This window comes from Euphorbia lathyris, chromosome 1, assembly GCF_963576675.1.
Source record: "Euphorbia lathyris chromosome 1, ddEupLath1.1, whole genome shotgun sequence".
NCBI lineage: Eukaryota > Viridiplantae > Streptophyta > Magnoliopsida > Malpighiales > Euphorbiaceae > Euphorbia > Euphorbia lathyris.
Genome location: NC_088910.1, coordinates 125,685,580 through 125,710,244, shown reverse-complemented (window position 1 = coordinate 125,710,244; position 24,665 = coordinate 125,685,580). Strand labels below are relative to the sequence as shown.

At 37.5% G+C, this 24,665-nt stretch overlaps 1 protein-coding gene across 2 annotated transcripts; it reads right to left on the bottom strand.

Moving 5' to 3' along the window:
- Window positions 1-314: 314 nt before the first annotated feature.
- On the bottom strand, window positions 315-4,201 carry LOC136210919 (granule-bound starch synthase 1, chloroplastic/amyloplastic). 2 transcript variants are annotated; one of them, XM_066002382.1, is made up of 14 exons: window positions 4,062-4,201; window positions 3,478-3,823; window positions 3,320-3,400; window positions 3,125-3,223; window positions 2,947-3,036; window positions 2,743-2,806; window positions 2,551-2,651; window positions 2,344-2,453; window positions 2,010-2,253; window positions 1,748-1,924; window positions 1,476-1,667; window positions 1,264-1,350; window positions 1,033-1,161; window positions 315-937 (listed from the first exon to the last, which is right to left on the bottom strand). In XM_066002382.1, exons 2-14 carry the CDS (start codon window positions 3,805-3,807, stop codon window positions 821-823), a joined length of 1,821 nt encoding a protein of 606 aa, XP_065858454.1. In that variant the 5' UTR covers window positions 3,808-3,823; window positions 4,062-4,201; the 3' UTR covers window positions 315-820. The 2 variants fall into 2 exon arrangements, with proteins under 2 accessions (XP_065858454.1, XP_065858455.1); XM_066002383.1 differs by having other exon boundaries at window positions 3,478-3,819; window positions 4,062-4,154.
- Between the last annotated feature and the right edge of the window lie 20,464 nt (window positions 4,202-24,665).

Here is a 24,665-nt window from a genome sequence, read left to right as displayed (position 1 = left end):
ATATTATATTATATTCTAAATTAAAAATTCTAGATCCTAAAAAATATATACATATAGTTGGACATAATTCAAAATAAATATATTAAAAATTATGATTTACTTTATATAATTGTAAATAATTTTTAAAAAAATGAATTTTTATGTAAATTTTCCAATAATGAATAGGTTTAGACAAACTTGGGCCGGACCGAATCTAATGTCTATCCAAACCCGAAGCTATTGGATGTATTGGCCCATAAACAGGTCTAGGTTTAAATGGATACTTTATTGTTAAATCACACATTTTGATAATTCAAAGAGTACTCTGACTGGAATTAACTGCTAAAAACACTTCTTCAATTGTTTACGCAGAATTGAATTTTCAATATTCTCACATATAAACGCGTAATTCAATTTATTCTGCAACTCATAGCTGCCATGAAATTCACTGTGTGTCTTCTCCATATCTGCAGACCAACTGAGTTCTTTTCCTATGCAGCCTCTGGAAAACTAATAGTAACAGCTAGAAAGACCACAAAAATGAAAAATTTGCACCACCTGCTCTGCTCTGATGAGCATTTTATTACCCACAAGCAAAAGTTTTTCTTCACGTTTTTAGTTCCTCGAATTAACGAGGATTACATACGTTAGTTATGGATTCTCTTTCGACTTCGATTCAAACATCACTCCACTCATCATAAGAGTAAATACCAAATTACCTTCAACTGCCATTTTTTTTTTCCGGATTCAGCAGGCCTTGGAACTGGAACAGATGCTTATCTATAGTTCAAGTAGTTACTAAGGTTAATTTCAGAGGCTGTCAAAATATTGTCTCTGCTGCTCAAGGAGTGGGGACGTTTTCCTTGGCTAGAGGAGCAATCTCCTCGCCTTCCATGCCAGCTTCGCTGCCTGCAACCCCCAGGCCCAGCAATACCTTCTCCCATAATCTGGCCGGTCCCTGCATCAAACCAATATGATTTTCGAGTAAGGAACTGTAAATCTGGCCGGTTCTTTTTCAATGGATAATATTCCTAGTAATGTACATATACATACCTTCCATGAAAGATCTTGGGCCATGCAATTCAATATCATTTCTTTATATGCAGCAGTGCCGTACATGGCAACAGCTCTTAGCACAGTTTTAACAAGTGCATCTATATCAGCTTGATCGACTCTGTCACACTATAATGGAGAAGAAATGGACAATTGATGAGTCTCATTACTTTAGTATTTAAAGAATAAATGAAAAGAGTGGAATGATCAATCATCACATTGCTTGCTCACCTCAACATGGAAAGCACCCATATGGAACCCTGTGTAACCTTCTTTAACAGTATCAACGAGACCACCTGTCGAGGCAACGATGGGTACCTGCAGCAAAATTTGATGTTATAATTGTTAGCTGTTCCATTACCATTAAAACAAGTCGCAAGTAGTTTTAAGCTTTGATTATTGTATCCATTAAATGGAGATGGAAAAGTGTTTAGCGCCATTACTGTTCCATATCGCATAGCATGCAACTGAATGAGACCGCAGGGCTCAAATCTACTTGGAATCAACATGAAGTCCGCACCGGCTATGATCGTGTGGGCCAAGGGGACATTGAATTTTGCTACTCCTCTGCATTGATCAGGATACATCACCTCGAGCTTTTCAATCTCTTTCTCGAAACTCTTTTTACCAGTTCCCTGAGGGTAAGAACAGGTTATAGAACTCAGGTTCGGCATCTCACAGGGGCAGTAACATGAGAAACAATGGTTTTACTTACAAGAATTAATATTTGCACATTTGATTCAACAAGTTGTTCAATAGCTGCAACAAGAATGTCTGAACCCTTTTGCTCTTCTAGTCTACCAATGAAGCCTATCAAAGGAACATTCCTGTCCACAGGCAACCCAACTTCAGCTTGAAGAGCTTCCTTCACCAAAGGCTTTGCAGACATAACCTGAACAAGAAAGTGTCAAGGATCCACCTTGTTTTATCACCAGATATGCATAGCTTGGTAACTAAAATTTACTCAAGAAACTTACAGTCGTGGCATCGTAGTTAATGTCGATGTATTTATCTGTAGCAGGATTCCACTCCTGGACATCCATACCATTTATGATGCCAGTGATACCAGTTTTACGAATGACGTTATCCAACTCAACACCTCTTTCAACTCCAGAAATTAATTCCTGGGCATAGAATGGGCTCACAGTCAAAACCCTGTCTGATTCCAAAACAGCAGCTTTCATCCAGTTGATTTTCCTTCCACTCACAGGCTCCTCATACCTACCAAGAAAAGGTCCTTCAGTACTTCGCAAGAGTCCAAGAAACCAACAGAGGTATGAATATCTTGAGAATGTACTATAAATACCATACCCGTCAATAAAGTCAAAAGATCCCTTGTATTCATCTGGCAAATTGAGACGTGAATAGTCTGAGAAGGGAAATCTACCCTGATATGCAATGTTGTGGATGCAGAAGGCAACCTACCATAGACCAAATAAACAAGTTAGCGACCCTATAACAGGGTTTTCAAATCAAACAGAAACCCTTCAATTCAAAACAAAAGCTAAGGAAATGTACCTTGGCAGTTGTGTAAATTCCCATAGGTTTGTATATGGCCTTAAGGTGACATGGGAGGAGAGCAGTGTGCCAATCGTTGGCAATGAAGACAACATCTTCTCCTGAATTTATATAGCAAAGGCGACTATGTTACTAAAATTGACCTTTCAAAAATAAACTAAAAGTGCAAATGTTTTGTGAACATGTACACACCATATGGTCCAGAGAAATTGCTGCTGCTGTTCAAGTTCAGAACTCTTGGTGCCTCTAGAGCAGCCTGAAAGCAACAGAAAAGGAAATGAGATCTTAAATGTATATGAAGTGTAGATACAGTTTCTATTGTATAGATACAGTTTAAGAAGAAAAACTCATTTGCATTGGAAAAAAGAACAGCATAGCCATGAAAGCATGACTTACCAAGCACAACAAGGTAAATCGAAGCTGGTTATCCTCGTAATCAGTTCCTGCTATAGGTCCGTAGACTTTAGATCCAGTTTTGCCCCATACCTTATGATTCAAACATTTAGGATTAGAATTACATGCTTCCACAAAAAAACAATTAGAAATCAGAGTGAGATGGAATAATATTTCAAACCTTTTCAAGGAACGAGGGGTGATCCACAAAGACACGATCGACTCCTCTCTTGTAGCAGTGGAAGAAACGGACAGTTTCCACTCTATCACCAACTGCAATCTGCAAATCAGAAGCCGATCAATTAGGATTAATGTCTATCATTAATTAGTAACCAACTACACAATTATTGAAATTAGAAGAGCAAATCAAAGTTACCTCCACCAATACACTGGTATCCCAAGCATCCTTATACTGATCATATCGAGGAGAGACTGTCATGACACGATGGCCTCTCGCCTGCTCATACAAAATCAAAATATTATAAATGAAAGGAAAAATTGAAACAGGAATTAACATGAGAAAGTTACACTTACAGCCATGGCAGGGGGAAGACCTCCAAGAACATCACCAAGTCCACCAGTTTTGCTCCAAGGACCAACCTCAGCTCCAACAAACACCAAATTCATCCCTGGAACTTCCCCGCAAACGATAGTGGGAGATGGAGAAGGAGATGTCTTATTCGCAGCTTTAGTGGAAACAGAATTTGATTTGGATCTCACAATTTTGATTTTATCAAGCATGTTGATGGATCTCAAACCAGAGTGAGTAATGGCATGGGTTCTGAGACCGATTTGAGCTAAATTAGCCTTCGTTTCTGAGCCATGGCTGGACACTAAATGAGCAGCAGCTGTAATTGTCGCCATTGTAGTACCTCCCTGGCTTAATGACATCAATCAATAGATTAAACAAAGAGACAGAATAAGCGAAAAGCGATCATAAAAGATAAACAGGAAGAACGAGATAATCAAGAGTGAATATGATGAAACAACAACAACAGCATTAATTAATTAACAAATTGGCGAGAAAATCTCTGAAAAGGAAAATCTAAAAGTGAAGGAGAGAAAGATTCAACAAAGTAGCTAAGAAAGTGCAAGAGAATCAGCAGAAAAAAGTGTACCAATATTCCAAAGCTGAATTGATAAATCCGGCAATGGAAGAATAGGTGACTGACTGGTGAGTGATCCTGCAACTGAGGGGAGTGTGGGATTTTGTAGCGAGAGCATAGTAGCACGAGCTGTTACACGTGTCGTTATTATAATCGTTGGGAGGAGCAATCATTCCAAAGATCACGTGAAATCGGTCCCACTTGTTACCAAATGAATGATTGAATATCCCAGGAATTTGAGACAATCGTCCATTTATTTTTAATTTTAGGCTCTGTTTGTTTGGAAAAAAATAATTTAAAAAATATTTTTCTAATTTTGTAGTATTTGTTTGGATAGAAAAATAAATCAAAGAAAAATAAATGGCAAGTCAATGGAAAATGAATGAAAAAATAAAGAAAAATGTTTTATCCTTTTCAAAAGAGTAAAACATTTTTCCCAAAGCATAGCGTTTAGAGAAAAATATGGAAAACGTTAAAAAATATAAAAATACAAAAATATGAAACACGAAAAAACATGAATAACGCGAAAAAGTGAATTATGCAAAACGTGAAAAATACAAAAAACACGAAAACGTGAAAAAATACGAAAAACACGAAAACGCGAAAAATGCTAAAACGCAAAAACGTGACAATAAGTGAAAAACACGATAAACATGAAAAGACGAAAAATGCAAACAAAACACGAAAACGTAAAAAAACACGAAAACATGAAAAAACACGAAAACGTGAAAAATACGAAAAATATGAAAATGTGAATAACACGAAAAAGTAACAAAATGCGGAAAAAAACGCGAAAAAACGTGAAAAGGGGAAAAACCGAAAAACCGATACTAAACATGAAAACACGAAAAAATAAAGAAAAAATGCAAGAAAAACATAATAACATTAATAACACGAGAAAACATACAAAAAATGTGAAAAAAACGTTTTTCGTGTTTTTAACATTAATTTTTTTCACATTTTTGTGTTTTTCCACTTTTTTCCATGTTTTTAATATTTTTTTTACTTTTGGTGATTTTCGCATTTTTCCACTTTTTGTGTTCACGTTTTTAGTGGTTGGAAAATATTTTCCAGTGTTGTAGCCAAACACCGAAAAATATTTTCCAGTGTTGTTGCCAAACACAGAAAAATATTTTAGTTTCCTGTACAATATTTTTCATGCATAAAATTTTCCAGAACACAATATTTTCCCCCAAACAAACGGGGCCTTATTTATTTATTATTTGTCTGTATCACTAAACACGACGCCGTTCTTGGAACGTCAAGTTAGTATTACTTCATATTCTATATAGCATTGCAGAGATAATCGGACTAGGACCACCGTTTTTCATATAATAATCAAATAAGATATTATTTGATTATTATATGAAATAATATGAAGTTGAGATGGTAGGGGATTCTGCGGATCTGTTCTCTGATTCTGACGAGGAGGAGGGTGCCCAGGATGATCCTCTTTGTCCGGTTATTAGACTGTCCTAAGAAGAGAAGCGGGAACTCAGAGAGAAGTAGAAGGTGTCTTTGATAGTTAAAGTGCTAGGGAAGAGGATCAGCTTTAATTATTTTGCCCAAAGGATTCAAGCCCAGTGGGCTAGGAAAGGGAAAGTCAGTATTACTGACCTTGAAAATGACTACTATGTCATCAAGTTTACTAGAGTTGAGAATTACAATACTGTGATTAAGGGGGCCCATATATTATTTCCAACCATGTTTTGGCTTTACGACCTTGGGTTCCAAATTTTAATCCTCATGATTCTACTGTTAACAGGATTTTGACTTGGGTTAGGTTTCCGGGCCTTCCCATTGAGTATTACAGTGAGAAATTTCTCAGCAAAATAGGAGGCATGGTTGGGAAGGTCCACCATGTGGATAAGACTACTATTGGTGCCATTAGGGGCAAGTTTGCTAGGGTTTGTGTGGATGTTGATCTTGCGAAACCCTTATTATCTAAATTCTGTGTTCAAAACAAGATGTTCTTTATCGAGTATGAAGGCTTACATAACATTTGTTATGATTGTGGCATGTATGGTCATTCTCAGGAAGGTTGCCCCAAAAGGGAGAGTGTTTTGAAGGAGACTGTTGTGGAGAGTGGGAGTAAATCTGTAGGTAACCAAGGGAATGGAGGGAACTTCGGTCCCTGGATGGTGGCTAAAAGGACTACTCGTCGTAGAACTCAACCTCCTATTGTGCAGAATCTTCCTCCTGATATTATCAGTAAGGGGAATTCCTCAAAGCTATTGCTGCTCCTAGTGTGAAGGAGAAGCCTATCCCCAAAGCTAGGGAGGAGGCTGGATCCAGCTTAGCTCTTAGGTCTGGATCTAGGTTTGGTGCCCTGTCTATTGAGGACGTTCATGAGCCTGTCCAGGGAGATGAGCTTATGGAGCACAGTATGCCAGGTCTGGAGTCTGTTGAGCCTTCTGAGCTAGTGGTTGATTCTGTTAATCCCCTCTTTGCTGCCAAGAGTGAAGCTCAGGGGGGTCCCCTGGTTCAGGCGGCCCGAATGATGAAGGAGACTAATGAGGTTAGTTTTTCTATTCTTAGTGGTGATCCTGGGATTGGAAAATCAATGGAGGTTATTAAACCTAACTTGAAAAAGCCAAAGGGTAAACAGAAAAGCATCCAGAATTCTTTGGCTTTTTCAGAGAAGAGGGGACCTGCGGGTACCTCGGTGAGACTCTCAGGAGCCCCTAGTAAATACCTGGCTTAGGTAGGTTGGTGCGGTCAGTTTCCTCCTTTCGATGGACTTATTGTGCTGGAATGTTAGGGGTGCGGCTAGCAAAGCTACCCGTATCCATATTAATGACCTTATTAAACAGTTTAACCCTTCGTGTTTTGCTTTACTGGAAACTAAGATTAGTGGAGAGAAAGCAGATGAGGTGGTTAATAAGTTTAAGAACTGGAGGTGTGTTAGATCGGAGGCAACTGGCCGGGCTGGTGGGATTTGGCTTTTCTGGAGGCCAGATCGGATTCATTTTGATATTATTAGTATCGATAAGCAGTTCATTCACTGTAAAGTGAGTATTTCCGGTAATACGCCCTTCTTGACTACCCTTGTGTATGCTGACCCTATCTTAGCTAATCGAAAACGGCTGTGGGAGGTTCTCTTTTCTATGAGTGTCAGCATCTCTGAACCCTGGTTTATTGCGGGTGACTTTAATGATATCGCCTTTATAAGTGACCAGAGAGGGGGTTCCAATCATTATGTTAATCGCTGTCTCCACCACAAGAATAATATGGATTTATGTGGGCTTTCCGACCTAGGGGCTTCGGGTCATAGATTCATATGGAAACATAATAGTACCTTTGTTCGTTTGGACAAGGTCTATGCTAATGTGTCTGCCCAGACTTCTTTCCCTGAGAGTTCTGTGTTAAATCTCCCGTTCCGTCATTCGGATCATTGTCCTATTTTGTTTAGACTTTTGAGAGGCAACCGCCCTAGGGGAAAGAGACCGTTCCGGTATCAGTTGGCTTGGGAGTCCCATCCTAAGTTCAAGGAGTTCGTCCAAGAGAATTGGAAACCTCATTCGAATGTCCTGCAAGCTGCTGAAGGGTTCAGGAATAATGTGCTGGGGTGGAATAGGAATGTCTTTGGGCATATTATTAGAAGAAAGAATAAGTTGTTAAAAAGGATGGAGGGCATTCAGTGTAGGTTGGAGGTGAGGTTTGATCACAGTTTGGATGGCCTCCTCAGAACCCTTCAGAAGGAGCTGGAAGCTGTGCTTAGGCAGGAGGAGCTTCTCTGGTTTTAGAAGTCTAGGAAATCCTGGATTAGAGATGGGGATCATAATACCAGGTACTTCCATCTGTCTACTATGATCAGAAGGCAGAGGAATAGAATTGAGGCCATTAAGGATTCTAATGGTGAGTGGGTGTATGAAGATGAGGTGATTCGGAATTTGGCTCTGGAGTTCTATAAGGATCTGTTCAAAGAGGATCCTGTCCAGCTGGAGAGGGCTCACTCTGTTGCTACCTTTCCTTTGATCAGTGAGGATATCAGTCAGAGTGCCTTTCTGCCTATTTCTCGAAAAGAGATTGACCATGCCATCTTCAGCATTGGGGCGTCTAAAGCTCCAGAGATTGATGGTCTTCCTGCTGGCTTCTACCACAAGCATTGGGATGTTGTGAAGGAGGGTATCTATGATTTTATCATAGGAGTGTTCAATGGTTCTAAGGATATTGAGCTGGTTAATAGAACCCTCCTGGTTCTTATTCCAAAAATTGATAAGCCTTCTTTCTTTTTGCATATGAGACCCATCAGTCTTTGTAATGTTCTTTATAAGACGGTTACAAAGATTGTGGCTAATAGAATCCGGGGCATTCTTTCAGAGATCATTTGTCAGAATCAGGGTAGTTTTGTACCCGGTAGACAAATGATGGATAATGTGGTGATTGCCCAAGAAATGGTGCACACTATGAAGATTAGGAAAGGGAAGAAAGGCATTATGGCTCTAAAGCTGGATTTGGAGAAGGCCTATGATCGCATCAACTGGAATTTCCTGATGGAGAGTCTGGAGAGAGCTAGGATCCCAGACAGTTGGAGAAGGCTTATTAAGGTTTGTATTACTTCTCATGTGTTTCAGATTATGGTGAATGGGGATATGTCGGAGGAGTTCTCTCCGGGCCGGGGCATCCGTCAGGGTGATCCTATGAGCCCCTTCCTTTTCGTTATTGCTATGGAGAGGCTTTCCCACCTAATTCAAGATGCCATTGATATTGGGAGTTTCCACCCGGTGGCCATCAACAGCTTCTGTCCCCAGGTGACTCACTTATTCTTTGCTGACGATGTCCTCATCTTTCTTGAAGGTAATGAGGAGCAGTTGAGTGTCATTATGGATATTCTGGATTGTTTTTGTTCGGCCTCTGGTCAGAAACTTAATATCCAGAAATCTAGGATGATGTGCTCTAAGAATATGAATCCGAGAATTTGTAGAAGATTAAGTGATTTGTCTAGTATTCCTCTTACTAATTCTCTTGGGAAGTATCTGGGTATTCCCCTCCACAGTGAGAGAGTGTCTAAAGTTTCCTTTAAAGATACTTTGGACAAAGCCAATACGAGGTGTGCCACGTGGAAAGCCAAGACTCTTTCCCTCGCTGGCCGCCTGACTTTAATTCAATCTGTGAATTGTGTAGCTCCCAACCACATCATGCAGGCTTGTCAGCTTCCGGATCCTGTGCTTAATGATCTTGATAAGATTAACCGGAGGTTCCTGTGGGGGGAAGCTGCGGAGGGAAGAAAGATCCATCTGGTGCCTTGGAGTGAGGTTTGTCAGCCCAAAGTTTCAGGTGGTTTGGGCATTAGGAGAGCTAAGGCTAATAATAAAGTTTTATTAATGAAACTCCTTTGGCGTATGTGGCAATGCCCCTCCTCTCTCTGGGTTCTCCTTCTTTGTGGTAAGTATCGGAAAGATAAGATCTTCGGGGGCCCTAAGGAGAGAGTTATCAATTGTTTCTTCCTCTGGAAAGGGCTTAGCGCCGTGTTTGCTGAGTTCTGCTCGGGGGTTGGTCTGGGGGTGGGTAATGGTAAGTCCATTAGCTTCTGGTTCGACACCTGGATTGGGGATAAACCTTTAGTGGATGTGTGTACTTCCCCTCCCCCCCCGCCTAGTGATATCCGCAACTGGAGGATTGCCGATGTGGTGGACTCTGAAGGGGACTGGATCTGGCCTAAATTTGATACTTTCTTTAGCCTTGAGACTCTCCTTAGAATTCGGGGAGTGAAGGTGAGTAATCAAGAGGAAGACATGGATAGGCATTGCTGGGCGCTGACTAACAATGGAGTTTATTCTTGCAAATCTGCCTTTGAAGCTTTTTCCCTCAATAGGTCTGATCATCCCTCGGATATTTGGAAGACCATTTGGGCCCTCAAAGTCCCCTACCGTATTAGGAGCTTCCTGTGGCTGGGCGTTAAGGACAGGTTACTTACTAACTCGGATAGGCATAGAAGGCACTTGGCGAACTCTGGAGCTTGCGGTAGATGTAGAGGCCAGGTTGAATCTTTGTGCCATGCTCTTAGGGATTGCCCTAAGAGTAAAGAGGTTTGGAAGAAAATTCTCCCACAACACATTTTCTCTTCCTTCATGGCCCATTCACTGGACGACTGGTTCTCTGTTGGTATTAGTGGAAAGTTACTGTCTTATATGGAGTATGGTGACATTTTCTTTGCCATTATCTATCACCAAGTTTGGAAATGGAGAAACGAGGAGATTTTTGGTAATAAAGATGTGCTTATGCCAAACTTAGCTGAGTTTTTCTTGAAGAAACTCTCCTCTATTATTGATAGCTTCAGAGGAGAGTCCCTTGCCAGATCTTCCCAGAGTAGTGATGTCCACCTCGTGAGTTGGAGCATGCCAAGAGAGGGGGTTGTGAAGCTGAATACTGATGGCTCCTGCCTCAGTAATGGTAAGATTACTGCTGGAGGTGTTCTTAGAGATGCGGAAGGCGCCTGGCTTTCTGGGTTTACCCAGAATTTGGGGTTGGGTTCTTCCTTCTCAGCGGAGCTCTGGGGCATTTTCTCTGGAATCCAGCTTGCTAAAAGGCTGGGTGTTAAGAGGCTTTTTGTGGAGTCAGATAACATGGAGGCCATCAAAATGATTTCGGATAATCATGCCATGGGTCTTCATAGCCGCAACCTTATCAGAGCAATTAAAAGGCTTAGCTCCTCCTTTGAGATCTTAGAGTTCAGCCACATTTTCAGAGAGCAGAACCGTATTGCGGATCACTTGGCGGCGGCTGGCCATGAGGGGGTGTTAGGTGTTTCTACCCTTACCGTTCCCCCTATCGCTCTCTCTCCTCTTCTTTTAGAGGATAGGATTGGGGTTAGCTTCCCTAGGCTAATCCCTGTGTAGTTGTTTTTTGTTCGTTTTTTTCCTTTCCTTTTCTATCAAAAAAAAATATAATATAAAACGATTATAACATGTTAGGTGAAGTTTATTTATTTTTACACTATAGTAAGAGTTTGAAACATTGAGACTATAAAATTTTATTAATTTATAGAGATATTAATTTATCGAGTATAAAATTAGTTATCTGGTTCAAATTAGAATCAGATAAAACTATTATTTTAAAAAGATCATTAATTTATCGAGTATTAATTTATGAAAGTTTTAATGTACTAAATTCCAAATATAATATAAAAGTCACTGAATTTTACACTTTCTAATATTATAACAACTAAATTTTATTTAACATCTTAAAATGGTCATTAACAATTTCAAAATAGAAATATTTAAAAATTAAAGTTGTCTAGGATCACATCTACCACAAAACCACATTTTTTATTGGATAAATAATTTATTACTCCCTATATTTTTATCTAATACAATGTTTTAGTCATCGTATTTTGATAATACATTGTTTAGTTTTTAACTTGTATTCTATTCACCAATTTAGTTAAACTTTTAAACATTTAACATACTAGTATGTGATCGCATTTTGATAATACATGGTTAAATTGTTTAATAATTTAAATATTTAAGGACTGTTAAATAGAACAAAATGTAATGATTAAATATGTATTATTAAAATATAAGTTTTAAACAGTATGTTAAGTAAAAATATATGGATTAATAAATTATTTATCCAATTTTATTTTTTTCTCTCTCTAAAAATTTACATCTTTATTATAACCAAACAACACCTAAATAATATCAAAATGGAAATTTTGAAGAATTGAAGTTTTTTACAGTATCATATATCCTTAGAATTTTATATTTTGATATCATCAATGGTCATTTTTGTATTACGTTGTGAAGTCTAATAGTTATACTTTGAAAATAATTAAAGATCAATCACCTTAAGCATTTTTTTTTATTAACAATAGGGTAAATTACATTCATGTGAGTGTAATTTACCGTTACATGTTAATTAAAAAAAATGATTAAGCGGCAAAAAAACACTTAACATTTACATTTAGGAATAATTTTATTTTTAACTTCTAATATGGTATAATTTTACTCCAATATTTTTTTTTTGAAAAAAAAAAAATTTTACCCCAATATTTAAAATTGTGCAATTTTATTCTAATATTAAAAGCAAAAAGTAAGTTTATCTCTAATGTTGATGTCATGTCCAATGTTTTAATGTTTTTAGGTGAGAAAGTATAGGATATAGAGAAGGTTACCGACCGTTTAAGCGGGTTGGAAGTTGGCTGCTTATTGTGAGAATTATGGTTAGAACTTCAGTAGTTCAATTGTAATATAATGGCGTTGGATAATTTGGAGACTCTTAAATATTGATTATGATCTTTCTATTTCACGCCCGATGCCAATTGAGGTCGTCTAGGATCGGATGTGACGGTTGACAAGTTTAATCAATTTAAGAAATAATTCATCAAACTATATTTTCAATCATAAAACATGTTATATATGAAAATTCTATACGTATATCATTTTATTATTCATATAACATATCACAATTATAACAATAGACATAAGATTTATTTTTTATCCGAAATGAAAATGATTGAGTAGGGGTTCAGTTGTAGCGTAGCTTTCAATCAAATTTACATTTATTTAATTAAAAAAGAAAAGGGAAAAAGGACGGTTGATACGAACTCTGAGGCTGTGTGTGTATCAGTGTACATGGCTGTATCTGTATGGCAATACCAGAGTGGGGTACTAAAGATATTGCTTTTTGCAATCATCGACTTATAATTATTTCCTTTACACTTATTTTATTATTATTGTTTTTGATAATTTTGAATTCCATACTCTCTTCACAAGAAAAATATTTCTAACGCAATAGCCAGGTCTATCTTATACATTTTTGGGACCTCTACTAAATGAAAAAAAAAAAAAAAAAATTAAGCCTTATTTATTAAAAAAAACTAATACTTTCATATAATAATAATGTTTCTACAAAATGAAACACCAAAATACATTTAACTTGATTTTTAACATACTAAATATAATAAAAACAATTAAATTAAATATTGTATAATAATAAAAACTGAGTCCCTTAAGATTTTTAGAGCATTAATTTTCTGAATACGTTAACATTCACTTAATTTTTCACATAATAATTAATAATAATAATTTATTTAGATTTATATAATAAAAAAAATTGAGGCCTTTTAAATTTGGGGCCCTGTGCAGAAGACTCCTTGTACACCATTCTCCTACTCCCCTGGCAATAGCCATTTGAATTAGAGTGGCCCATTCAACAATTATTTGTAGGGATAACTTATCAAAACAAGTCTATAGTTTTTAAAGAAGTATTAATTTATACTCTACATATAAAATAGCATCAATATATGCTTAAAAAAGTATCAATTTAGGTTTCGATAACGGAATATAACACATCATTCATATTACTCTATTAACGGAGAAAGAACAAATTAATATAAATGATATGTCACTTTCCGTTAAATGTTAAGCATATATTAGTACTACCTCCGTCACATAATATAACATTCTAGAGATTTTCACACAAATTAAGAAATAGAATTAACATTAAGTCAAATTAATAAATTTGCATTGGTTGACTTAAAAAAATTCTCTCATGTAAGTATTAGACAATAAACATTAGAATGTTAAAAAACACATAAATCAAGACAAAATATTTAATGTTTGGACCAAAAAACTAAATTAAAAGTTCTTGGAAAACCAAAACGACTTATATTTTGGAAAAAAATTCACTTTCTAAAACGACTTATATAATGGGACGGAGGGAGTACTATTTTATACGTAGAGCCTAAATTAATATGTTTCTAAAAATTATAAGTCTATTTTTATACTTTATCCCTTATTTTTTGCTATTTTCATGAGTAAATATTAAGTAGAAATTTAAATCCTCATGATATATATTATCTATATATATAAAGCTGAAAGAAGTGAACAGTACTAATTTCATAATTTTTCCAATTTCTTCCAATTGTGCCCTTAAAATTTGCTTCCTTTTATACCCTTTCTATTCTGATTTTATTTTTCCGGATTGTCTCTATCTAGCTAGCAATAAAACGACACCGTTTAAGGCTTCTTCCATTGATTAGTCTCCTGCTCTTCCCCCATTCCACGTCTTTCTTCTCTCTCTTTCGCTTACTTTCCACATCCTTCTCATCTACAATCTCAGTCCATTTTTGCTCTTTTGTTGCCATGGTCTCTCAACTGAGGTTTTGAGTTTTCTTCTTCTACCAGAAAAACCCAATTAAGCAAATCTGTATTTTTTTCTCTTCCATTTCGGAATAATCACAAGAATTGAACAATTTGAACAAACGGAGTTGAGAAATAGAGAAAAAAGAAGAGATTCTTATCAGTATTGCAGCTGCAGGAGGAGGAAAGAAATATCAAGAAATGCAGACAGAAGAACAGAAGAAAGAGATGACAAAAAGAATCAGTGGAAGAAAGGTAGCCCTGAAGGTGAGAGCGTATATGTTTATGGCTGGGGTTGGAACGACAGAAACGATGTCGTTTTTTACACTGTATTTTGTGAAAAGGAGATAAAAAAAATAGTAATTCATAGAGAGTGAGGAATTGGAAAAAGAATTGTTGATTTCAATTGAATTAGTTTACTGCAGCTTTGACATTTCAATTTTTTTTTTTTTTGTGCTGGAGCTCAAACAGCACGGAAAAAAACCACCGTTGTATTAGTTATAGGATTAAAGTGTAAAAATACCTCTAACATTTTAGGTCATAAGCAATTTTACCCTCTAACGTCTGAAATGGTGCAGTTCAATTCGTTCTAAAAAAAGATTTCATGTTTTTTTTAATTTAATAATAGAATTTGAGATTAATATTTATAAATTCGGTGAATTTTTTGAATTTTTTTTGGCTAATTCGTGCAAAAGACGGTATATTTTTTTATTTTTTTCACATCTCAACATATGTTCATGATTTGTTATTGATAAAATGACGCACGTGTGAAGTGTAGATCACAAGATTCATGACCGAACAAACAATTTGATGAATTATTTCTCAAATTGATTCAAATTATCAACTTTAGGAGTAAAATTGCTCCTTTTACAAATATTAAGAGTAAAATTGCACCATTTTAGACATGAGAGATAAAATTGATATTGATGTAATATTTATGCATCTTAACCCTTAATTATATAGCCTTATCGTGTGTTGTACAAAAATGTGTGTGTTTTATTATCTTATATATTTAAAGTTATCATGTATTATGTATAATTAATGATGTATGTAACTTTTATAAATATTATGAAACATATTCTCTTCTTACTACAATATATGAACTAATTTTCTTTTTCAAAGTAAATATCTCAAACACAAAACATATGAACCGAACAAAAAATATACTTATTTTCTCCCGAAGCGAAGCAAGGGGTATTTTCTAATATATATATATATAATAAAGAAGTCGAAATTTCAAATTAAGGAATAAAATATATGTGTTTGTTAGGAGCGAAAAAATTTCACATCATCATTTACATGGTAAAAAATCCACATGCAATTGAGTTTAATTTAGTAGATAATAAGTTATTTTGGATTGATATGTTAATATTTTTGATTTGGTTAAGATTGATCTACTAATTTAAAAAGATGACACCAATTGATGACATCTTTTTTAAATATTTATCATACTTTTTATGTTTTTGTTACTCCATGCACACATGACTTAGTCTGTTGGATATTATAATAAAAGATATATTAGAACATTTTTAAAAGATTTTTAGAATATTTTTAATAATATATTAGATGTTGTTTGATAAAACTGAAAATTAAGTGCTGAAAAAATAAGTACTGAATTTTAAGTGCTGAATATTATAAGTGCTGAAAAATATTGAGTGATATAATTATTATAAAAATATTAGTTGATAATATTTAACTTAAAATGTTAAGTTAAATATTTTGACTTATCAAAATATTGTAAGTGCTTTTTTACTGAATTTATTAATTTAAATGGTGGAAAAATAATTGTTATCAAACACATTTAAATTAAATAAGTGTTTAATATTTTTATAAGTCATTAAGTGGCTTATCAAATAAGGCTTTAGTTAGTTTTTTCAAGTTAAAATTTGAAGAGATAGAGTTAAAAATCAACACGAACAATCTCTTAATTAGTGACTCCTTAGCATCTCAATCCTCTCTAGCAGCTCCTAATTTCTCTTTATTTTATTTTATTTTTTATTAATAATTTTTTATTGAGTATTTTATCTTCTCTCACTATTAGTAAATATAACAATACTTATCAATTTTAATTATAAAATAAAATTGGATCAAATGAGAGACCCATTTACATATTTAGACCACTTACCCAACTTACTACATATCTAGACTATATTTTTATGACTTTCCCAAAATACACGAGACCTTTCATCTTCTCCTTCCCCTTCATCTTCCTCTCTTCCTTTATATTACGAAATTTGTACCAATTTCTTCATCACCATGTTTGTCTCTTCTTTCTCTATTTATCCCTTGATTCTTTATCTTCACGTTTCTAGAAAATTAAACCATGGTTCTGCATCTTCCTGTTTATTTTCGTCTCTTAGTTTCTTTCTTCTTATACGAATCGAAGGCATGGTTATTCGATGTTGATCTTCGTGTTTTTCTGCGTTTATCATATGGTTATTGTCAATTTCAATGGTAAAAGACAGAATTAATGTAAGTATCTAATGTTGGTCCCGTATAACGTGACAAGGTTAGTTCCAAGGGGGGGATAAGAACTATTTAAAAATTTTGTCCATTAAGGCTGACTTCTTTTCTTTTAGAAAAGGTTTACACAGCGGCGCTAAGTAGATTTAAGACACAAGCTTAGTCAACTGGTGACTAAGTCTGCTTCTTTCCTTGAGTCAGGAGATAGCACTTAAGTCTATTCCTGAGCTTAGCTTCTTAGTGCACTAAACTCAGTGTCTATTCGTTACTTAGTCAGTTTTATAGCAAGCAATATATAAAGGAGTTTAAAGGTTAGAAATATGTTACTCAGCAGACATATCCTGGTTCGGCCTCTCCGCCTACGTCTAGTCCCCGGAACTCGTTCCGAGCTTTTTGAATCCTCTACTGAGCTCTTTAAAGGTAGAGCACGAAACCTTTTACAATAGAAGCTGAGTATACAAGAGTACCTTCCTCTATTCCTCTACTCACTCCTATACCTACCGCTGAGTACTATAACCGAGTACTCAGCTTCTCCTTTCTATTCTTCTAGAAATGATAGGTGTTTGTCCTAAACAACAATTGCTAAGACACTTTAGATGAATGAATTCACTCTAGACTTTTACACAAAGATTGGAATTGGTGTAAGGTTTGCTTTGTTTTTCTCACAGAACTTCAAGTATGAATTTGGTCAGCGTTTCGACTTGATTGAAGATCTGCATCGAATGAAGCATTTGAGAGGCCTTTATATAGTGACACTTCAAGCACCGGTAATTTCGAATTTTAAAATAACCGTTGGAGGCAAACGGCTTCCTGTCGTTGTCACTCAGGACGTGCTCAGTGTCGTTGGCCAATGAGATTCTTGCATCTTCTGTCTACGCCAGTGCTCAGCAGCTTTTCGTCAGATGAACAAAATGTTTCGTTATTTATGGCAAAGTCTTCCAGACAGCTTTCTGCGCCTTCTGAACTTTACCCAAAGTAGAAATACTTTGTCTATAAGTTGGTTCTATTCTGCCGCTGACCTGACTGCATTGTCGCTTAACTCAGCAGCTTCCTCTTGAAGCTTTTGTTAGAAGGCTTCTCGATCCTTCTTGATGCTGAGTCGTCGTTTCACTTGATACGACTGCGTTTTATCTTCTTGGGCCGTGAGGTCTTGATCTGTTGACTTGGGCTTGACTTACACTTGTGGGACTTTAGGCTTTTTATCTTGATGTCTTATAAATTAATAAACTCAACATTGAACAAACACATTAGTGTGAATAAATCAAAGCATTTAAATTTAATGTGTTAGAATATTTTTTTATCATTTACTTAAATAATTTTGTCAAATCAAAATCATGTGGAAAAGTCTTTCAACAAACTCCCCCATTTTGTTGTTGGCAAAAATATTCAGTGAAGAACTCAGTGTTGAGCTCCCCCATGATAGTTGACCTTATATTACTCAAGATACTCCCCCGTAAGGGTTGAGCTACTGACTTAGTTTTACTTTAAACATTTCAAGGTTTAATCAAGTAAGTCTAAGGTCAGTTTTCAGAAATAGGTCAGCTCATGGAACATATTCTTTTTAACTCAGTTTATGCGGAAGATTTAGATATCAGAGAGCACTGAGTATATCTTTGTTCAATGTGTTTTAGTTAAGAAGACATATAAAAGAGGTCAACTTATAGATCAACACAGCAGATAATCATAAAGCAATATAGACAATAAACACAGTTGATTTAATGAAGATGCGTTAACTATTCAGCATAAAACATAAGTAAGCATCACATAAATTTAGTCAGTTTTGAAAAAGGTAGATGCATGCATAGTTTTGTATTAAGGGTCAGCACAACAAAATACATAAGGGAAAGACTACAAGTTTATCAAAACTCAATCTAGCAATCCTAGTCAAGCTATTTTTTCTTGTAGTTAAGTTGGACATCATGCTCTTTAGCTTTTCCCTTTCCCTTGGATTTCTGCTGACTTGCTGATGCTTCTCCTGATTGTTGAGTTCTTTGAGCTTGTTCTTTCTCCCCCGTTTTGTCAGCATCGGGAGGAGGAGGAATGAAGGTGTCTTCAATGGCAGCACGAGTTAATCTTGCAGAATATGTCTTAAGCTTCTTAGTGCTTTCATTGAGACCGTCAAAGACGGGAATACCATCATCCAGAACAGAACTGGGAATCTTGATAGCCGAGGCACTGAGCATACTCAGGATGTATTTTTGAGACTTCCCAACCCAGTGGATAGTGTTAGTCAGCATGGCGTAAGCTTGATGAAACATCTTTAGCAAAGCCGAATCATAATACTGACGTTGAATATTCGAGTGGCGCACATGGTTGAAAGTGACTCGAGAGTACTTCAGAATTTCATTCGTCTTGAGTTGGTCAGTTTCCATCTCTTCCTTACTCAAGTTGAGTAGACGGACAGCCTCACTGATTTGCTCAATGGAGCATTAGGAGGAGGAAGAGAGTTGCTCATTGGTTCTGGCTTGCTTAGAGTGAAGCTGGGTGAAAAGTTGTTGAACTTCAACAGAAGTTGCATACATAGAGTTCGCAGCTGACAGGGTGTGAAGTTGACCCTAAAGAGAGTTCATGTGATTGACCATTGTCAGCTGAAGTTCGGCCAGCTTTGTTATTGATTCCTGTCTGGGCTGTTGAGACTGAAGTGAAGTCATGACACTCAGAAGATCCTTAAGACCTTTGATTTCTGTGAGAAGCTGAGTGACAGACGAAAGTTGAGTTGGCTCAACAGGAACTGACCCAGCGGCATCATCATTGGTTTGATGGAGGTCCTGGAGTAGAGCTTGAGCTGAGTCAATGATTCTTCGACCAGACTCAGAGGCATTCAGATAAGAGTAGGATCCATCATTATTTAGCTCAGTTGTCGGAGTACGAGTAGAACCGGATGGTGGAGGTGTTTGGTTCTGCTCAATATTAGAAGTGCCAGCATGATCAGCGGCTGGTCTTGAGTTGATATTACCAGCAGGAGCTGACTGGTTGATATTCTGCACTTGTGTTTGTGGAAGAGGATGATCGGCAGAATTATCTACTTGCTCAGAGTCAGGCTGAAGCTGACTGGTTTGAGGAGGTTGAGGTGTTTCAGCATGGACTTGAGCAGGTATTTCCTTAGCTTGCTCAACATGTTGAGGAGCAGGAACTTCGAGCACTTGCTCGGTATCACCTTGGCTTAGAGGAGCAATTGAGTCGGCATGTTCCTTAGGCTGAGAAACAGAGGCTTGCTTTTCCTGTTGCTCTGGTGGAGACTCAGTGGGATTTGAGAATAATTTAAACTGCATATCTAAGAGGTCAGTGATCGGATCCCGCAGTGGTGAATCACCTATAAGATCAATGACAGGGGATTTATGTGCCTTCTTCTTAAGTCTCCTTAATCTCTTAGTCTTTTGAGGAGAGGGGTCAGCAGGAATGGACTCAATTGAGTCAGTAGGTGAAGGTGCCCCTTGATCATATTTGATCATTTACTGTTGGCTCAGCTTCTTCTTCAACAAGCTCAGTGTTGATTGGTTCATGTTGCTCAACATTTGTTGTCTCATGTTGCTCAACATCTACTGTCTCCTCAGTATCAAACTGACCACCCAGTTCTTCTTCATCTTGGTCAGTGAGGTTTTTCTCAAGAACACTGCCCTGACTTCTCACAAAATGAGAGTCTTCAGAGATAACAACTCCAAGTGGGGGTACGTCGATGGGACTTAACCCAGAAGAGATTTTTGTCTTCTTTCTCAATGGTTGCTCAAGAGTGTCCTCTTGTTCTTCTTCCTCAGGCTCAGCTTGCCTCTTGAGGTTTTCTGCTGACTTAGGCTCAGCTTGACCTTGTGCAACTTGAGGCTTTGTTCCTCTGGACACAAACCGAACCTTCTTCGGTGGAGAAACATCATCTTTGGAAGAGCTCTGAACACCTTTCCTTTTTCTATCCTACTTGTCAGCTTGAGTTTTCCTCTTTTTCTTTCCTTCTCTGGTCTACATCCCTTCGGTTTCCTGAACAACGACTCCTTTTCCCTTCTTGGGCATAATTGGTTGATCATAGAATAAACCAAACAAAGCAGCTGCAGTAATTTCTGTACCCTAGGTGTGGATTTCCTCGACCAAGCTCACCCAGTGATCTTTGAGGATTCTGGTGATAATAGAGCCTAACCTAAGGGTTCTAGTACTTCTTTGAAACCCACCGATTATAAAGACTGGCATGTTGATCGGTGTATAGGCCAGCATGTGCCAGATGAAGCACTGATCAAAGTTTGACGCTGAGTTGGTGGAGTTGATCTTTGGAAAGAGGAAATTGGTCAGTATGTAGTGGGCCATCTTTTGATGTTGACCCATGGAGGTACTCGAGATTTCCCCTACATGACCAGGAGGTTTGCAAAACTCAGCGGGATAGGTAATCTTTTCTTGATCATCTGATTTGCGAAGTATAGCTCCTTCGTTTTTCAGTTTTAGCAGTGAGGCAAGGTAAGAAGGGTTGATGAAGATGTCTTTCCCTTGAACCTTGGTGACCATGTAGTCCCGGTCATCGTCAGCGGCTCTTAGGTTAGTGTAGAACTCCTTTACTAACTCAGGGTAGGTGGCCTCTCGAGTTGAGAACAGCTCGGTCCATCCGTTCTTTGAGATCCACTCACAGAAGGGTTGCTCAGCTTCCACAAATCCCTTCAAAAACTAGCGAGAGTGGTCAACCTTATACCCCCTCACACTCTCGTAAATCAGAGAGTAGGTTCGTTCGACTGGTTTCTTTGCCTTATCCTGCTTCTGTTTCCCTTTTGAAGAGGTAGCTTGGTCAGCCTTGGTTTTCTTGCTCGGTGTGGTGACCTTAGAGTGGTCACGCTGACTAGTTTCTTGAGACTTGGTGGGAGTCTCGCTATATTCACGCTGAGCAGGAGATGGAGGGTTTTCATCAGAGCGGTTATCGTCGTTGTAACAGCCTCCGGAGAGATTCTGAGAATCCGACATGATTTTCAGAGAGATTTGAGAAGTTTGGGAATTTTAGAGAGAAGAGAATTTAAATACCAGAAATTTCTAAGCGTAAAGAGGTAAGAGTGGGAATTCGTTCACTATTTATAGAAGTGTCGAGTTGATCTGAAGCGTTGAGGTGGCCGTTTGACCTCGAGATACTCAATCAACAAAGATTCTGGCATTTATGACACATTCGGTGCATGTATTTTCTAATTATTACGCTTACGTCATCCTAGGTGGCTATTTAATTTGAGTGTTTCGCATTAAATTTTGCAACAGATCTTTACTCAGTGTTAAGAATTCTAAACGTTTAATGATCTGAGTAGTCAGTTCTACGCAAAGGAATTATTAGTGTGCTTAGTAACTCAGCTTGAGATAATCACTCAACATGTATATCTACTCAGCATGTAATAGACATTGATTTAGCATAAATCACTCAGCATGGTAGTCAACTCAACATGCATATATCACATATTATACTTGGAATTTATTGAAGAGGATTAAACATACCAATGGCTTCTCTAAGTATGTTGAATTGCTCACGAGCCAGTGGCTTTGTGAAGATATCGGCAAGTTGCTCATCTGTTGGGACATAGGTCAGCTTGATCTCTCCCTTGAGTACATGATCTCTGATGAAGTGATGTCTTATACTGACGTGCTTCATTCTGCTGTGCTGGATTGAGTTCTTTGATAGGTCAATGGCACTCTTGTTGTCACATTTGACTTCAACTGTCTTAGTCTGAACGCCATAATCTTCTAGCTATTGCTTAATCCAGAGGACTTGAGCAACACAGCTTCTAGCAGCAATGTACTCAGCTTCAGTGGTTGACAAGGCTACTGACGCCTGCTTCTTACTGAACCAGGACACAAGACAGCTTCCAAGGACGTGACATCCTCTTGAGGTGCTTTTTCGTTCAAGTTTGTCTCGTCCGTAGTCAGCGCCAGTGTATCCAATGAGTGTGAAATCATGAGTATTGGGATACCATAAACCTGCATTCACTGAGCCTTGCAAATATCTAAGGATTCTTTTTACAGCTATGTAATGAGATTCCTTAGGGTTAGATTGATATCTAGCGCAATAACATACTGAGAACTGAATGTCCGGCCTACTAGCAGTTAAGTAGAGTAGAGAGCCAATCATACCTCGGTACAATATGCTGTCTACTGACTTACCATTTTCGTCAGTGCAGAGGACAGTGTCAGTGCCCATAGGGGTAGATATTGACTTGCAATTCTCAAGTTCATATTTCTTCAATATCTCATTGGCATACTTAGTTTGACTGATGAAGATGCCATTTTTCCCTTGTTTGATTTGAAGTCCAAGGAAGAAGTTGAGTTCTCCCATCATTGACATTTCAAACTCAGTCTGCATCTGCTTACTAAATTCCTTGCACATTGACTCGTTAGTGGCACCAAAAATAATGTCATCAACATATATCTGAGCCAGTAGGGTATCTTTACCCTTCCTCTTAATGAATAAGGTTGTATCAGCTTTACCACTGACATAATTTCTAGTCAGCAGGAAACTGGTCAGCCTCTCATACCAAGCACGTGGTGCTTGCTTGAGACCATACAGAGCCTTTTTGAGTTTATAAACGTGGTTTGGGAACTTGGGATCCTCAAACCCTGGAGGCTGATTAACATAGACTTCCTCGTTTATAACTCCATTAAGGAATGCACTCTTAACATCCATTTGAAATAATTTAAAGTTCATATAACTTGCATATGCACATAAAATTCTTATAGCCTCTAGCCTTGCCACTGGGGCGAAGGTCTCACCGTAGTCAATACCTTCTTGTTGACTGTAACCCTGAGCTACAAGTCTTGCTTTGTTCCTGACCATGTTCCCTTATTCATCCAGCTTGTTGCGGAAGACCCATCTTGTTCCTATGGTCTTCTGGCTTCTTGGTTTTGGCACTAAGTCCCATACTTCATTTCTTCTGAACTGATCAAGTTCTTTTTGCATTACATTCATCCAGAACTCATCGTACTCAGCTTCAGTGAAGTTCTTTGGTTCCTGAACTGAGACGAATGCTACGTTGCTGAGGTATCTCCTGAGTTGATTTCTTATCATCAGCGTGTTTTCAGCAGCATCAAGAATGGCACTCTCTGAGTGTCCTCTTGGTATTCTGATCTCTTTTGGTAGAGTGATGTCTTGAGCTGGTTGTGTTTCAACAATCTCTGCAGGTGTAGATTGGTCAGTGAAAACAATTTGAGTTTCGCTTTTACCTTTGGTCAGCCCTTGAGGTAGTGACTCAACGACTATTTCTTGGTCAGCGGGTGCTAAGTATGGATCATCCTCAGTCAGCTGCTTGTCTTTTCCTGCAGGGTTAGTTTCATCGAACTCAACGTGTACCGACTCTTCTAAGACCTGAGTTCGTTTATTGAAAACTTTGTATGCTTTGCTGTTTGTTGAGTAGCCTAAAAAGATAACTTCATCAGCTTTTGAATCAAACTTAGCTAGGTTGTCTTTAGTATTTAGAATAAAACATTTACAGCCGAAGGCACGAAAGTATCCAATGTTGGGCTTTCGTCCTTTCCAAAGTTCGTAGGGGGTCTTCTTTGGGTCTGACTAGAGCCCTATTAAGTATGTAGCAAGCTGTGTTGACAGCTTCTCCCCAAAAGTACTTTGGAAGCCTATGCTCACTCAGCATTGTCCTGGCTATGTCAACCAAGGTTCTGTTTTTCCTTTCAACAACCCCATTCTGTTGAGGCGTTCTAGGAGTAGAAAAATTATGGTCAATGCCGTTGGCTTCACAGAATTCAACAAACTGTTGGTTTTTGAATTCTCCACCATTATCACTTCGGATGTGAGCTAACTTAAGGTCTTTATCATTTTCAAGTTTTCTTACTAAAGTTGAAAACGTCTGAAAGGTTTCATCCTTGCTACTCAGCAAGATGATCCAAGTGTACCGAGAAAAGTCATCTACAATGACTAAGGAAAATCTTCTACCACCCAAGCTCAGCGGCTGGACTGGACCGAAGAGATCCAAGTGCAGCAACTCTAGTGGACGCTTGGTTGAGACAATGTTTTTACTATGAAAAGATGTTTTAGTTTGTTTTCCAGCCTGACAACCATAGCATAATTGATCCTTTTCGAACTTAAGTTCTGGCAGTCCCTCAACTAGTTGAT

Coding starts and splice junctions, on each gene's coding strand:
- LOC136210919 (XM_066002382.1), bottom strand. CDS start 3,807: ATGGCGACAATTACAGCTGCTGCTCATTTAGTGTCCAGCCATGGCTCA. Junction 3,401..3,477: donor GTCTTCCCCCTGCCATGGCT/GTAAGTGTAACT, acceptor TTGTATGAGCAG/GCGAGAGGCCATCGTGTCAT. Junction 2,807..2,946: donor GATTTACCTTGTTGTGCTTG/GTAAGTCATGCT, acceptor TGTTGCTTTCAG/GCTGCTCTAGAGGCACCAAG.